The 18124-nt window shown below is 35.6% G+C and overlaps 1 protein-coding gene across 8 annotated transcripts in view; it reads left to right on the forward strand.

Moving 5' to 3' along the window:
• The window catches only part of PCDH9 (protocadherin 9), a 669079-nt gene that overhangs the window by 395123 nt on the left and 255832 nt on the right, over positions 1–18124 (forward strand). For 2 of the 8 annotated variants that reach the window (XM_041487649.1, XM_041487654.1), the window contains exon 6: positions 8823–8829. The exons of the other annotated variants lie outside the window; for them this stretch is intronic. In XM_041487649.1, the coding sequence (XP_041343583.1) occupies positions 8823–8829 (7 nt within the window). The remainder of the gene's footprint in view (positions 1–8822; positions 8830–18124) is intronic. 8 annotated transcript variants of the gene reach the window in all.

Raw genomic sequence — 18124 nt, forward strand, 5'->3', positions numbered from 1 at the left:
ATTAGGAAATATCAGTGCTGTTTCAGATATAATTCATGCTGGAGAATTAAGGAAGTAGCTCAGAGCTGACACGTTTTCAGGATCATCCACAGGAGCTGGTGGATGGTCTGTTACTCAGGCGTACGGAGGCAGGATAGGCAGTACTTTCAGTTAGTGTGATGGATAGTAGCTGTGTGATGGATAGTAGTATTATCATGTAATATATAGGATTCACATGTTTGATTCCTTGTTCAACAGTCTTGCATAGTAATTTGTTAATTTTTTAAGCTTCGTTGTTAATGACCATGTTATCTTATGACCTGTAAGGTAGGATAATACAACAATGGTATGGTGTGCTGCCACTGATCTCTCTTCATTGAGAGAATTTTCAAATCAGAAGCATTGATACTCTTAAACTAAAAATGTGGTTTTAGTGAGAGTTTTTGTTTGAAGTGATGTGGTGAGCACACTGAAATATTTCTTGCTGATTTGGATATCTCTGTGTCTCTGACAGCGGAATTTTTACAGAGGTGTTAAATAAAAATTTAAAGATAATGTGCATAAGACTCAATCATAAAAGCTGAAATCTATAATGTTTAATTATGTGTGTGCTTTTCTGTTTTCTTTCCTTCGAGATTAATGATGAAAAATATTTGTCCAATAAGAAGTCTTCTTATTTAGAATATAAGTGAAAATAACTGTAATGTGTGGCTTGTTGGAGGGAAGAAAATTATTGGCATTTTCAAAAAAGTAACTACAGACTGCATGTACATAATTATGAAACACTAATTACTTAAAGGTCACAGAAAGAGTTTGCAGGTTTTTTTTTTAATATCCCACGGTTTCCTTTTTTATAAAGCATAGTAATTAAATTCCCTATCAACCATTTTCATGTGGTGTCATTTTTCTTCATTATTCTAAATAGAAATATGATGAATTTATGCTGGTATAGGACTGCTTATTCTGCTATTTGCTATTTTTGCTGATTGACACATGTCTGGAAGACACCTTAAGAAACAATATAATTAGTCTATTTGCATTGCCTGGAATTAGGTGACCTTTGGTTTTGACAGTAATTAGACTATCCCTGCTGTACTCTGTTACTTGCTGTTAGTCACTAACCAGGCAGAAAAGGAGTCCAAGCAGCTCATTTAGTGAGCTACAAAAGCTTTTCAAATGTCATTAAAATGAACAGTAAATTATAATTAATAGTACGGTCTCATTTTATGGATGTGTCCCACAGATAAAATATGGCTAGAGCAGTTATTTATTGAGCTGAAAACCCCCTTAAAATAAAAGAGTTTTCTCAAGTGCTATAGCACCTGAAAGCATGTGTGTGTTCTGAGCGTTTTCCTCTCAGGATGTATGTATGTAGGTGTACTTCATAACTGGTTCTCCAAGGGTACTGAAAAATGCATATAGCTGTATATTTTCTTTCTATAATCCAAAGTCACACCTCTTGTATCCATCTCTTATATAATGCTTCATTATAATTTTTTTGTTTGTTCATAAAAGATATTAAAAGGCAATGTGGTAAATTTTTGAGTAATATTTTTTACACTATTCAAAGAGACTATAAGAATCTCTAAAAACCAAATCCCCAGGTACTAGCATGCTTGATTATACATGGATGATATCCCCCTGCATGAATCCAGCCCTGCAATAAGATAAATCTAGGTTGCCATTACAACAAATTGAAGGTTCATGCTTTCCTTTCTAGCAGCTAATTGAGGCACCCAAGTTGATAGACTGGATTAAATAGACTCCTAGATTAGGTCTCGCTTTTGTGCTTCAAGTTGCATGGTAGAATGATTCAAAATTGTAAGGTACCTGTAGTAAATGGCTCACCAGAACTGAATTTTACACAAAATATCAGGACTGTGTTGAAGATTTACCAGTAAGTAATGACTGCATTGTATAACCCAGTTAAGATAATTGATCTATGCATTTTTGTCATGGGCTTGTAGCACTGTAGCTCTAGAAGCCAAATGAGGCATATACACAGCACAGTATTAAAAACCAGAAATGACCACATTCAGCTCACTTCCATGATATGCTCTTATTTTATTGATCGCAATGGCTGTGGGTTAAAAGTCCTTGCTATTCATGAATGCTGAATATGGGGCTGAAAGGGTTAAAAATTAAAGACTGGCCAGGAGAAAGAGGTGTTTTTATAACTGAGTTTTGCTCAGTATGACCTTGCATCTGGGGGGTGCTAAGAATATTTTATCACATTTTTTTCTGTCTTTCTTGGGAAGTGGCATTTCTGTAGAAGATAGCAGAATGCTGTAAGGACCTAAAAAGCATTCTTCACAGGCCTCGCCCTGTGACGTAAAGGGAGGAGGGAGATAAGACTCTGATGAAGAATTATGTCTGCACCAGAACTTTTGCTATGTGAGCTAGGAATGGTGGAGTGCTTTTTGCCCCTGCTAAGATGGAATAAGCTTCAGCTGTTGATTGTGGCCATCTTGGTATTACCTGCCTATATTTGGTTCACACACAAAATGTGTTTTTTTCAGAAGATTGTTGGAACCTTTTGGAGGGAGGTTAAAGCCATCAATCCTTAATATTTTTGTGAGATTATTATAAATGTGTATTATCTGTTTTTATATAAATATCAGAAGAGTTGTTCTCTTAGCTGAGTGCATTGTATGTATAGTGTAGCTCTGCATGCAATTTTATGTCTCTGGTTTCATAAATAAGCGTCAGATGTTAGGAATTTAATTTAAATTCAAATTAATGTTAACATAATGTAGAATTAAATGCATTTGAATTAAGTGATTTTCAATCTAAAGCAGCAGATATGCTTTTCACTGCTGACATCACTGCTTCAAGTCCTCAACCAGCAAGTGGTTTGGAAAGGTCAGCAAGTTGAATTTTCTTCTTAGGAAAAAGATTTATTCTACCTTATTTAAAACATCCAAGTCCCACATCTTAGAACACTCATCTTTCTGTGGCCAAAGGAAATAAAGTAGATTTACTGTTCTGTAATCTACAGATGCCTGTTTCTTTATTTAACTATTTGTGCCTCTGAATAAAAACGTAAGGGTAAGCTATCCAGGATGTCTAATTTCAACTTAAACATCTGATTTTAAATTTCAAGACTGAAATACATTGATCACGCCATTCTCTAAACTTTGACAGCCGTGTCTGAGTCATCAAAGAGCTCAGCTGAAAGAAAAGCTAACTTCAGCTCCTCACATTGCAGTTCTGTATAGTCAAACCTCCCACCAAGTTCACTGAAAGAAGGCCAGAGACCCTGTCCATGTTACCAACATCTTACCAACATGTTACCATGCCATCCTATCTTTCAGTTGTTTGGGGCTTTTTCTTCTATCTTTTAATCAAGCAGCCACTTTATTAGAGGTCCATATACAGATGTTCCTCACTCACTTGCTGAAAGGGTTAAAACTTTACAGTGTCACAGCTAAAACTTCTGAAAACTCAGAGGACCTGAATCAGTTTTGACAGTAACAGCAGACAGGCGGTCGCAAAAATGCACAAACTAATTTAGAACATTCAGGACTTGCTATTAAAAACAGAAGACTGACAACTTACAAACTTTTTCCTCAGGATTGAAAAGAAATCTTTTTCTTGACATTCTACAGTCTTTTGAAACACTGGTTCAGTGAGATGCCAAACTTATAAATGGAGCATTCAATATAAAATGGTTATTTTCACTTTTTTTTTTTAATCTGTATTAGTAAATTTGATTTTTTTAAAATACCAATCACAGGAAAAATCCAGTTATCTATAAAATTACATCATGGGGATGCATGCCAAGAGCACTGTTGGCAGAGAGCTAGACTTTAATAGATTCAACTGTCTGAAAAATCAGACACCTTATAATTGTCTGATGAAGCAGAAAGATACAGGCACATCGATAGGCTGCTTAGCCTGACCCATTTTAGATATATTTGTATCTAAATACAATCACATCATAAACTTCTTTTTTTTTTCATTCATTTTTGACAATATATATCAGTTACATTGAAGTAGGTTTGCGCAATGAGCTAAGTTTGCATCCTTATTTTTAATAACTATCGTTTGCTGAGTTTCACGTTGTTTGACTGCCAGTGGTGAAATATATGAAATTTTGGCCCTCATTTAAGGTATAAGAATGGAAAGCAGCCCCTCTACAATGTGCCTCATCCCTGAGACAGTGATACTTGGTTATAGTAATTCGTTAATTGCTAAACAAATTCATTGATCTGTATATTGAAGCAAGAAATCTGAAATTCTTAAACATTTCTTAAATGAAGACTGCTTTGATCTCTGACCAGACTTGAGCAAACAGGCACTATTTGGCTGAAAGAAAAAGAAAGCAAAAAACCCCATAAATGTTATATTTTTTTTCTTTCCTTACATTAACCTGATAATACCTCTTAAGGCTACTTTAGGAATTTTCCCACACAGCCACACTGTTTTACTTCATAAATTGCCAAACATATTGATGATGATGGTACATTTTGATAGTGAGAAATTATATAATACAGAAGTAAGGGGCTGGGAGTAAAGCTTTGGAGCAACTGATTGAGTGCTATGTCATGTTAATTTCCTCCGTGAACAGATTTTTGTGTTTATCACCTCAAGTTTACTGAATCCCTTATATTTTGAACTGCTGGGTGAAGGTAAATGATGTTGAATAACCTAATTTAAAACAACATTATTATAAGCAAATTCAACTGAAAATATATTTCTAGCTGAGGGTTAAAATAATGCAGGCTGTTACTCTTTTCTATGTATTTTATTTTGGTAGTATTCTGTGGATCTGTGGAAATAGGAAAAGAAACACACAAACACCCTTTTTTACAGAATCCCAAACTGTCATTTCAGTAAATTCCCTGGATAATGATACATAAATGTAGATATTTATGAATTTTTTGTCTAATATAAAATCTTGGTGCAGATTTCTGAATTGTGGTCTATCCACATTTAAAAAGACATGTAAATATGCAATTGCTGTGCAGACACAGATATAATGGCTATGAAACAATGAAGTATTTTGTCAAGTGTGTTTTAGACCAAGTTATTATCAGAAGTGGAAAATGAAACTTTATAGGTGTAATTAGATTTAAAAAAAAAAAAGTAAATTAAAGCATATACATTAATAATTTGTAATGATTTCGTGTTTGGTTAAGAAGGCTTTGTAAAAACTTTTGGGTTTTTTTTGTTGTTGGGAAAGTGTATTATCTCCAAACAACCTCATTCAACTATGACTGATGTTGAAGTTACATTTATATTAATGTCACTTCTGCTAAACCTGTTAGAGTAACAGGTGCACACTAGGGTTTGGTTGAGCATGGAAAGTGTTCTCATTTCTTGTGCACAGCATTTATGATGAAAATTGTTTGGAATAAGCCACATGGAATTGGCATTCAGTATTTTCAAATTCATAAAGAGCAAAAGATTATTGTCTTTTCATCACTTCCAGCTGAGACAATTTATTTTCCTAATCAACACCTTAAAATATAATTTCTTTATAAAGGAGGTGAAAATGTCTCAAATTATAGCCTACATATGATTCTGTATGTTAAACCTGCTAGAAAGCTACACAAAATACTGTCTGCCTTTTCCATTTCCTTATAGTATAGAATTGTTACAGGAGAAACACTAATGGGATATGCTTGTATATAGAAGTCCTAAATGTACATCAAAGATGGCTGAAGAAAATGCTTTCAAACTTGGGATTTTTTTATTCATAAGGGGTAAGGGATTTTTTTCTCACCAAAAATGATGGAAAAAAGTGATACAAGGTTGATTTTGCTGTAGTGATTTTAAAAAGACAATAAATATCTTGCAATAGCTTTTTAAAATTTAGTTTCTAAAGTCACTTGATTCAGTGGGAAGTGTAAAAGAAAGGCTATATATTATGTAATGCATTTTCTAGTTCTCTACAAACACCCACAAATGCATTTGTGAGAATATCTTTAGCTCAGAAGTTTGTGAAATTAGAAATTTAGGAAAAAAAACCAAAAACATTTACTGACCCTTATCTACATAGTTATCTAAATGCTTTATTAATTTCCCTATAGCTCTAGAACTACCGAGAAGAGGATTAAGCCTATAGTTTGGCTAAGGATTATATTTTAAAGTTATTTACTAGCATTATCTCAAAGCTGTTGCAACTACCTCACCCCCTGCAAAACAAAACAAGAAGTCAATATCAAACATTTTATCCTCAGATTCTAGTTTCTATATTTCTTATAATAATAAGGGTGGAATTTGCAACAGCTAAAACATGAATGCGTACAAGATATCCATTCTATTTTATACATAAATATTGTAATTGAAATAACCCATATTGATTTAGGAAATTTATAACAAATCTCAAGGTGTTCATTACTCATTTAACCTTCAATAGTTTTAAATACTAAAAGGTAATGGGTCTAGAGTATTTCATCTGCAACCATTTTCCCTTCTGTATTTCTTATTCTACCAAGTAAGAAACAGAATAATCAGAAGTTCTTTGAAAGTTATTAAAACAAAGTGTCATCAACAGCCTAAGATGTTAAAATAGAAAGTTGTCACTGACATTTTACCTATGCAAAAAGAGATTTCTAATCTCAAGATGTGGAGATAAAAAATGACAGAAAAATGGTAAATAGAAGTACAGTATAAAGGTGTCACTTCTCTTTTGCATCTCCAGCTGCTTTCCTTCTCAGCCTTATTCAAATTTATTGCTGATTCTTTTCAAGGCTATAAAATCCTAGAGTGTAACACAACCTCACATAATGCTTCTCTCAACTTTTATAGTGGAGGTATGATTTACTACTGCAGTAAAACTCTGCTATCAAGTATTTTCTAACTGATTTTATCTCTTCTGTTGATGAATAAAACGTAAAATGAGATTCCCATATGAATATATAATTGAAGCCAAAGTTACTTATTGCAAACTACTTTGGGGAGCAAAATAGATTTAGATGTGTTAGTTTAACACTGACACAAAAGTGTCTCATGATGTGTCATTCTCATCTTTGATATTCAGGAGCTTCAGAATTTAAGCATAATGTTAAAGAAAAACAAACAAACAAAAAACCAGAAGACTTTGACTCTGTGATTGCAGGGGCATACAGTATTTTCTGTGTTTGATTTCTGGATCAAACAATTGGATAATTACTTCTCTTTTCATAGTAGAGTTCAAATCTAATCCAAATGCAATATTGTCCAAGCAGTTTCTATATACTCCAGTTATGTTTCATTTTTTTAATCAAGAGTTACATTCCTAAATGATAGAATAAATAATTCTTTCCAAAGAAAAATACATAAACCATTCTATTCATACAAAAATTTTCATGCACCAAAAAACAAAGTAGGTTTTACACCTGCTTACTTTCCCCTTTATTCATTACCCATTAGTCTCTCAATACTTTTCTCAGCAATGTTCCATGATGATACAAATAGAAGGATAAAATGAAGAAAGAAAAAAAAAAAAAGGGAAAAATTAAAAAAAAGGGAAAAAAATAGGAGTAGTGCTCTATATTTCCTGCAGATGTGAGTGCTTTGAATGCCACATCTTAGAAGCTTTGGCATCCATTAAACATGCTACCCCCTGTAGCTTAAAAGCAGGTTTGGTTGGTGCTAAATTCAGTGAGTTTTTTGCACGGGTCTATATGGTGGAGTTGCAATTTAGCGTAAAAGAACAGCTTGTAGTCTGAAATGTGTGGCATGCAGAAACTGTGAGATGCACAGTATGGACTTAGAGGAGGAGTATGTTCTGACTCCCGTGTGCAAGGATTTCTGCATGGAACTAACCTAGGCATGAATGGAGATGGTACATATCCTGCTGAGCTGCCTTTTGTGCTTTTATTGCAGTGCTCATACCAGACTTACACACTGTTTCTCTGCTGGTTTCTCTTCTCAGATGAACAGTGGGAGCTGCACTTACTATTTGTTACCAATTCTTTTTCCTGTTTGCTGCCCTGTCAGATTTACTTGAAAGAATTTTTGGAGCAGTGGAAAAAATGTTACAAGAAGCCTGCCATTTATAAGAAGCCTTTTTATTAGGGTTTTTTGAAGGCTCTTTTTTTTTCATGAATGATCTCAAGCTTTTGAAATGTCTTTTCCTTCTGAATTGGAGCTAAATCTGAAAATTCATATGAAGGGATTTTAAAAAAATAATTTCAGTTTAATCACTTTTATTTAAATTCTATTTTGTACTGTAATACACAGAATAATATAAATAGAAAATGAACAGGATGACAGTTCATGTCTGCCTGTGACAGCATGGTTTGGGATTTGCTAACCTAGTAGATCTCTTTCAATTCTGTGAATAGTAATTTCAGAAGAAAGGATTAAAGACAGTCATCATCATCAGCTTTTTGCTTCTTTGAAACAAAATTTCAGCAAAATTACAACACTCTGTGAGCTGTTTCACTGTTCCAGTAGAAAATATGTTTAATATACATTTTTAAAATTTACTTGTAGAAGGAGACTGTCATTTTGTAACAAAGGTGTATGCAGAACAGCACTTTGAGTTTGTGCCAGCTTTTTTCTTCAGCATGGATTGCTAGAAGGTGAAATTGTGCTGGTAACCTTGAATTGCTCTTATAAATCAGTAATCCAATAACAATCTTCTACCTGCATTTTTCTTCCCCTTCCTATGGGGTTTTAATTTAGAGTGAATGAACGAACCACCTATTTTTTTAGTGAACTGCATCATTTGCAGACAGGAAAGGCAGTGATGCCTTGTGAAGGCTGACCTAGAAGAGAGGCTATATGGAGTTAAAGAATAAAGTAAGTATTTATTAAAAGGCTTCAATGGATACACCTTGGGCAGTACAAGAGCCCAGCCAGGGCTACACACAAGATGAACGCAAAATGGTCGCAAAATAGACAGCCAGCTATGAGGTCCCTCACTTTTATAAGTTTTGGTCCGTTTGCATATTGGAGCTAATTGTTCAATTGTAGCTTTAGGTGATGAAGTCCCATCCTTGTTTTTCTCTCTTCAGACCACGTTGTTTATGCTCTTGGGCCTGAGATTTGGATTGGTTTTCCTTGGTCCCAAGCTAGGAAAGGAATTGATTTGTCTACCTACTCTGCGAAGAGAGCTTATCATCCCCTGATATGAAGCTCAGAAATACACACTGAAGCAGTACAGAATCTGAAAAATATAAAAGCTAAAACCTGAGGCAGCAGCAGGGTGCAGACAAGAGGACTGTGCCCTTCCTGCCTTGTAGCCCTGTGGAAGCCAGCAGAGGATTTGAATTAAGAAACAGAATAGTGAACAGGAATGCTATACTGAAGCATTCTACTCAGACTTTTCCTAGCTAAGTATTACTTACCAAATGACAAGAGGCTTATATAAGTACTTAATAACTCTATCTCAGGAACATTGTTATAACAAGCTTTGAGAAAAGAGATTTTAATTACAACTATTTGAGAAATTAGAACCCGTGGCAAAGAAAGGGGAAGAGCTGATCTGAAGTCAGAAAGCAGAGCAGGGTATTAAATTCATGATTCGCAATTTTTAGTCCCTACAGTAAATGCCTTAATACCGGAGGTGTGTATAAATCACTTATCTCACTTAATCAATTGTCCTCCATTGCAGAGGAGTTTGGATTAGTAGCATCTGTTTTTCTCATTTTCTGTCTGCCTTTGGCAAAAAGCTTAGTCTTCTGAGAACCAAAGTGCTAACTAAAGTCTTTGGGCTTAATTTAAGAGCTTGTGGTTGAAGCTTAATGGTTTATGATATATGGGAGGTCAGAGCAGATGATCTAATAGACCCCTCTCACCTTAAACTATATGAAACTGCGTAGACTTCTGAAATATGATAAAGCTAGAGCCAGTGTCACAGATCACAGTGATAAATGCTGAACAAAACCTTCTGCTTGGCTGCAGCCTGAGAACAGGACTGACTGTGAACATCCCAGTTCTGTGAAGAGGTTCAGCCTGCCCCTGTATGGCAGAGAAGAGCAGCAGTGGAGGAATGTGAAATAGCTGCAACTCATTTTATAGCTGGCATGTTTTGTGAAAAAATAGATTTGTTGGAAAGTAAGCTCATTCTTAAAGGAATTATGTTAAATACTTAGTATTTCAAGAAAGGGGTTCACCTAAATGAAAAGCTCACAGTTTCTTATCAAAGGAACAAAAACTGCTAGGTACAAGGGACATTGATTCTTTTTCAGAGTCTTTTGGATTGGTTCAGCTAACAGATTCTCTTCAAAAAATAAGTGAGTCTGAAGTAAGGGACTGAGTTCATTATGACCACTAAGCTGAGAAATTTCTGAAAAAAACAATATATGTGGGTTTCTAGAAGGGTCTAAACCTATTTCAATATTATTCTGCATCCTGTATGTCCCAGTGAAAAATTCTGCTTGAGAAAAGGGTTTCATGTCCTTCATTATGGGTGTGTTTCAGTCACAGCAGGCTGGCACTTCAGGCTCCACTGAAAAGCTACTGTGGAATAGAAGCTAATTAGAAAGTGCATCAGACATGGAATAGTTTTTGTGTGGAAATAGGCCTGCTTTTTGTAGACATATTCCAACAGGAAAAAGCTGCCACTCTCAGATATGTACAGGCAAAATAAAGATAACTGACAACCATATCTAGCTCCTGAAATATGTGCAGAGGCAATAGCTTTGAATTTCACTCCAGCTGTTGTCATCCTTTCCCCCTGCCCTCTCCTTCACTAAGCAGCATGACTGCTCTTGCTATTGCTTGGAAGATTTACTCAGCAAGTAGGTCTTGTGATGTAGGATGCCGCACTGCTGGCTCTGCTGCCCCTGTTCAGTGAGAAGGGCCTAATACCTTATAAAGATCCAAAGAGGGATTTAGGGAAAAGGAGTTTTGTGCATAAGATTTGGTTTGTTTGTTGGTTTTTTGTTTTTTTTTTTTCACTTTTGAACTCAGATTCTTAAGTATTGCCATTACAACATGGAAATGAGTGGAGGAGGACCACATTTCATAAAGTGTGAGGAAGAGATGTTGCTGTAATCAAGGTGTAAGATATGAAGACGAATAGAGATTTCAGTCGTGTAGACATAGATGGGAGATGGCTTTCTTAATCTGATGGACAGAAATAGTCTATAAAATTTAGGCAAAATCTGGATGTGAGCACCTAGAGAAAGGAACCTAGATACATTACTTAAAATGGCATTGTTTTATTATCACAAACAAAAATAAGAAAGCAATCAAAAAACTGCAAAAGCACATTAATTTCCCTATAGGTCAATTCCTCCATACCAGCACAAATTCTAAATGCACAGAATTCCTCAGATAGAAACTACAGCTTTCTAAAGAACCACATAATAAAAAAGTAATGTTGTGCTTACCAAAATAAAGTTGTTTAAGGCAAAAAAAATCCAATACACACTTATGTTATCAAAGACAAGTAAATATCTAGTATAAACATTAGGTAAATACTACAGGTAGCTACCTTAACAGGGTGTCCAAAGAGATGCAGCAAATCTGGGGAAGGGTCTGAGGGAGCTGGGGTTGTTTAGCCTGGAGAAAAGAAGGCTCAGGGGGGACCTTATTGCTCTATGTCTATCTGAAAGGAGGTTGTAGTGAGGTGGGAGTCAGTCTTTTTCCCAAATAAGAAGTGACAGGAGAGGACAATATGGCCTCAAGAGGCACCAGAGGACCTTTAGATTAGCTATTAGTAAAAAAGCCTTTACTGGAAGGCTTGGAATGGGCTGCTGTGGAGGCACCCTTCCTGGAGATGTTTAAAAGATGTGCAGTTGTGGCACTTGGGGACATGGTTTAGTGGTGGACTTGGCAGTGTTTGGTTTATGTTTGGACTCAATGATCTTGAAGATCTTTTCCAGCCTAAATCATTCAGTGATTTTATTATTCTGTCTTTCAGGTGATGCCTTAAGTTTTAGCTTTCATATTTTCCAGATTCTGTACTGCATTAGTATGTAACTCTGAATTTCATATAAAGTGTTAGCAAGTTCTCTTCACAGTTCAGTTAGACAAAACAATCCTTTTCCAGTGAGAACCAAGGACACCATTGCAGCTTCAGGCCCAAAAAGTGTAAACTACAGCAAAGTGAGGAGAACAACCTGGAAGGCTGGGACTTCATAACCTGAAGCTATAATAGGATAATTAACCCCAGTATGTAAAAGGACCAAAAGTTATAAAAATGTGAAAATGTGTGATCCATTGTCTATCTTGGGTATATCCTCGGCCAGGCTCCTGTACTGCCCAAGGCATATCCTTTGAAGCCCTTTTTAATAAATATCTACTTTAATGAATACCTACTTTGTTCCTTTAAAACTGTCTAGCCTCTGTTCTAGGTAGCCTCCACTTGGGGACATGGTTTAGTGGTGGACTTGGCAGTGTTTGGTTTATGTTTGGACTCAATGATCTTGAAGATCTTTTCCAGCCTAAATCATTCAGTGATTTTATTATTCTGTCTTTCAGGTGATGCCTTAAGTTTTAGCTTTCATATTTTCCAGATTCTGTACTGCATTAGTATGTAACTCTGAATTTCATATAAAGTGTTAGCAAGTTCTCTTCACAGTTCAGTTAGACAAAACAATCCTTTTCCAGTGAGAACCAAGGACACCATTGCAGCTTCAGGCCCAAAAAGTGTAAACTACAGCAAAGTGAGGAGAACAACCTGGAAGGCTGGGACTTCATAACCTGAAGCTATAATAGGATAATTAACCCCAGTATGTAAAAGGACCAAAAGTTATAAAAATGTGAAAATGTGTGATCCATTGTCTATCTTGGGTATATCCTCGGCCAGGCTCCTGTACTGCCCAAGGCATATCCTTTGAAGCCCTTTTTAATAAATATCTACTTTAATGAATACCTACTTTGTTCCTTTAAAACTGTCTAGCCTCTGTTCTAGGTAGCCTCCCAAGGCATCACAGGAACACAAAACTTGCCCTGAACACTCATATTGACTGAGAGACTGCAAATCTCTTAGTCTCACAAAGAAACTAAAAATATAAAAGCAGTTTCATGGAATAAATTCACAACTGGCAAAACTGGGATTTTGATGGGATTTCAACAACATATGGTTGGCTGACAAAAATTTCTAGCAGAATCACAGAATATTCTGAATTGGAAAGGACCCACAAGGATCACTAAATTCAGCTCAAGTGAATGGGTCATAAAGGTTTGAACCCACAAACTTGATGCCATTTGCAGCAGATTCTGACCATCTGAGCAAATTCTGCAGTATGGTGCTCTTCATCTTACTCACGATTTGTGCATAACCTGATCTTTAGAACATCATTGTCCAGCTTCCTCCTTTCCAGTTTTTGTGTAGATGAGGACCTGTGTTGTTTGTGATTTCATGGTGACTCTGCAGGTCGGCTGAAATTTGAATTTTTGGTTGTATTAGAAATGGATAATTGTGACAGTAACATGAAATTTGCCTGGATGGTACAAAACAGCTCTCCTAATAAACATATGGGTGTGTTACAAATATTCTGTTAAAGGAATGACATTACAATGAAAGGTGGAGCTTGGTAGTATTTGGTTTGGGGATTTTTTTGTTTGTTTGGTTGGTTGTTTTGCTTGTTTGATTTTCTTTTTAGGGTTTTTTCCTTCCTATTAAATTCATCAAAACTCCTATTTATCATTATCCAAAAAAAAAGGAAAAAAAAATCTACATAAAATTGCACATGAAAATTGAAGGGGACTAAACCACATTTTTACCTACACATTAAAGTAAATGTTGACTTCTGTTATTATGTAAGTGCACCAGAGTGCAGATGGGGAAAGATTATGCCTATATATAGAGAAATCTTATCCAGCTAAAGGGAATGAATATAATTAAAGGACACATTAAATCATATTTTTCTTTTTAGCTTTACTAAATATAAATCAGAAGATTTAAAGATTTAAATTTAAAAACATCAAGCTAACTAAGGTAACTACAACCCTCCCTAATCAAACAGCATCAATACGATAAGTCATTCTTGCAGAAGTTACACTTCCTGGCACACAGCCTCTTAGTTCCTGGAAGAGTGATTTCCTTGTCAGCTTTTCTGGTGATGAGAAGGGGTGGTTTTTTTCAGTGGTTTTTTTTTTTTTTTCACTCTTGTATTTAGCAGGTATCAGGATACAAAAATCATTTCTCAGCTGTGCATTTAGGATTCACTCCTTATGTCAGTATTATGTCACTGAAGAGATTTTGGGCTGTGTGTGACCTTTATATTCAATCCCACCTTATGTTTATAAGACTTAAACCTCACTGAGTTATTCTCTAAGTTGTGATAGAAATGTCAGAATTTTTCTGAAGAATGTTCTGATTTTACATTTACTAACAGCCCTTTGCAATTTTCTGCCGAGACAGCACATTATGTTTTCTTCTTATGATTGCTTGCTGCAAGCAAAGGGTTAAATCAATATGAAGATAATAATTTTGAGCTATAAAAGTAGTATCAGAATAATGGAGTTTAGATTCTTTATGCACTAAAATGTGTATTTTGTGCAAACAGGGGTATATGGCAACCACACGTTATTTTGTGTAAATGTGCATATATTGACAACCACAGGTCATAAGTGCAACTTGATATTAGGCCTTAGCTGGAATAACATGTGCTGGTAAGCTGAGCATTTTGAGGTGATGATGGGCTTGGGCACATAAACTTTAATCTTCCCTCAGAAGAACACAATGAAAAACTTAATTAAATTTCTTTCTGAGTGTGAATGGTTAATAACAGCCTTTTGTTGATAATAAAAGACAACCCAATTTTTATATAGACTGTGGGTTTTTTCAGTGCTTCCTATATTATTAATCAAGTGGTGGAGATGGACTCTGACAGGGGACAGATGAAATCATTTGGAATTTTCCTGTTTCCTCCTTGCTGGGATTAGATAGGGGGTAGCAGAGAACAATAGCTCAGACTCCATGAAGGTCCTCTTGCACATGGATTGACTTAATTGACTTTCCTGCTTAATACTCCAGACGGTGTAATGAGTTGATAGAACAGGTGGTATCGCTTAACAGATGGATACTGCATGCTATCTGTCTTTAAAGAACTGAAGTGATGATTTTGATTTGCTTATCTAGTATCTTGCTGTAACTGGGTTTTGAACGAGGTCTTCCTAATTATGAGTCATTTCACAGCTGAGTGACTTTATTCTTCTATTAGTAAGAGTCACACTAGTCCTCTTTAGGCACATGTATATCTATTATTGCTAGCAAGTGTCCTTTCTTTCTTCCACCCCAATAGTTAAGGTCTATCTTTCTAGCTGCTATTTGTTTCAGCATAATACACATCAGAATAAAACAGACCCAGTTTACTTTTTGTGTGTGAGGAGACAAATTGGAGAGTAGGAGCACTCTCTGTGTGTAGGTGAATTTTGACCTTAGATGCAAACAACATATTCTCAGTGCTGAATGTTGGCAATTCAATGCCAATTGGTATCTTCACTTCCCCAGTCTAAAGAGGGCATGGAATAGCATATAGGCCACAAAATTCTGCTGTCTGCTGTAAGATTAGAAGTTTGTGAAAGGTGGGTATGCAGTTACCAGTTATCATAAAAGTAAATTGCCTTTACTGGTGGGTAAAAATGTTGTGAACTAATTTCACCAGTTCATTTCAGACCTTTTCATTTAAACTGACAGAAGCAAATTATGGTGCTATAGCTCATTCATCCATGATTTCATGCTCCGGCACCCTAGGAAACAAGAGGCAAACCTCAAAGGGTTTCTCCATGGTAAAACATTTTTAATTAGTAAATAATTCTGAAGCTGTGCATTCAAAGCAAATCCTCACTAAGCAAGCCATATTGTCACTTCCAATGACAGCACTTCCAGATTTTTCAATGACTGTGTGCATTGATTCACTTTTCACAGCAACTTTTTCTCCAAAGAGAAATAGTCAGAGAGTCAGTCCTGAACACTGTTGTTTTTTCTTGCCAGTTAGACTAGCATACAAATTGAGCCAAGTTTGCCTTTGTGGAAGTATTTCAGTGTGCAATCCATGAGACTTATAAATAGAAACTAAATAGTGAGTGTTGAAAAATATGAGGAAATGTCAAAAAAATATGCATTTATTTTAATGGATATATTGTCAAAAATACTATTTTCTGGTGATAGCTTTAACAGACAGACTGAAAAACAGAAACATGACTGTCTTTGTAATGTCATTTTGCTTTAATTCATAACAAATAGAAACAATCAGAATTCCTAGGCTAGGATCAAGAGAATATAAATAAAGCAAACAGAAAATAAACCTCAACCATAGATCCAAAAACATTTAAAATAAGCTTGGCAAAGATAAATGAGAAAAAGTTGTATAGAAAGCCTAGAGTTTGTTTTCAGTTACTATGATGTTCTTCTCCTAAGCAGGACTGTCTTAGCAAGGTGTCCTCTCTCCCAATCTGTTTGCAAGTTGCCATGGTATATCCACTAACAACAAATTATATTTAATCATTATTTTGAAGTTTCAGAATCTAGCACCCAGAAGCCATTATTAATGATGCTTACTGGAAACTCAATTCAGCCCCCTCTATGTGTAGGAATTGCAATACAAGTATTTAATTACCTAATCACATATCAATCATTATATCCATAGAATCTTGATCCTATTCAGTGCACAAAAACTTCAGTCCAAGTTAATGAGCTAAACTCAATATTTGCCTTCCTCCTTATTCACTATCTGTTGATGTTATTTGTTGCAGTGTTCATATCCTGTTTTGAAGACAGAGCTATTAGTTTTCTCATGGAATCTGCTATGACATTCATCACTATTGTTTCTGAATGCTTTGCAAATATTAACACACTGTTGCTGTACTCCGGTGAAGAAGCAAAAGAATGTTAGTACCCTTTGTGGCTTTGAAGTGGCACATAAGCTACTGTTGTATGCATGATCTCAAATCTCAGACCCTAAATTAACCATTCAGGAAATACAGAGCAGAAACTAAAGAAGAAATTACCTGTCTCCAATAGCATTTCATCTTACTTAGAGGAGACCATGCAGACATTGGTTTTAGTCAATGTAAAGTAAGTGGCTTTGACAGAAAGGAATTCATCCCGCCTTAAGGATTATGTGCTTAACATGGCATCCTTGGCATATGCCCATTTTTCTTCACTGGCTTGAAAATTAATCTATTTTTTTCACCCTAATTGGTAATTTGCAGAAAATGCAACAACTGTCTTAGCACCATATACATTCTGTATAGTGAAAGTAGAGATAAAATCTTATAGAGTGGGATTAATCATATAGCTTTTCCAGGAACATTATTTAAACTTTTAACAATACCTTCCTAGATTTGGAGCAAATGATCGCTTTCTGATCACTAGAATACTATTTCCTACAGAAGTTTCCTTATTCCCAGGAGAGTTCTGTCCTATTGCCATTGAATCAGGGCATATTTTCTCAGACATTGTGAATTTCTTCTTGTCTTTTCCATCCATTTCCTAGTCCAAACTTCTCGGCCAGCTAGAAGCTTTTCTTCCAATTCTTTGTAACGTTTGCTTCCTTTTACCACCTTCCTCTTTCCCCACTGGGAAGTAAGAATCAATATCTATCCTTACTTTGTCCTTGGCTTGTCATACCCACTTGGTCTTACCCACTATCTTTGTGTGGCCTTTCATGCCATTCTTCTTTCCTAACTACAAAGTTCGAACTAGTTCCCTGACTTCAGTCTCCTCTTTCTATTCACTTTCAGTCCTCTCTCTATGTTCTTTTTAAAGACTCAGCTTCATTTCCACTGCTTTGGTCAGTGCACATGCCTTCCTTTTCAATCATCTAGCCCATGTCCCCTTGGGGACCTTAATTTGCCTCTTAAATCTGGCTCCAAAATACAAAAGAGAGTGTTGCTTTCCCATAAATTACTGTATTCTTGAACAATGCAATGCATTAAAAATTATATTCAGGTTTGCTTTCCTGGATTTTAGTTGTCAAAAGAGAAATCAGTAAATAAATGATAAGTAAAAAAGCCCCCAAACAAATCAAACAAAACCAAACTGAGAAACTGAAGCACCACATTTAAAGACATTATGAAATCTGGTTGAAAACATATCTGCCTTGCTAACTCATCTGCCCCAAATCACATATTCAGCAATTGATAGGAATGAAGCTGTTCTATAGTGTTTACTTTCTTCAGACTTTCATAGTCTAAACTACTGCAGAGCAAAATTAACCTCCTTCTCGTCAGTCTCCTGCTGCTCAGAGAGTTTTGAATAGCAGCAGGAAAATATGAAGAAAGGCTCTTGTCAGTTTTAACTCTGCTG

Source organism: Pyrgilauda ruficollis, unplaced genomic scaffold, assembly GCF_017590135.1.
Source record: "Pyrgilauda ruficollis isolate IOZ18807 unplaced genomic scaffold, ASM1759013v1 scaffold82, whole genome shotgun sequence".
NCBI classification, from domain to species: Eukaryota; Metazoa; Chordata; class Aves; order Passeriformes; family Passeridae; genus Pyrgilauda; species Pyrgilauda ruficollis.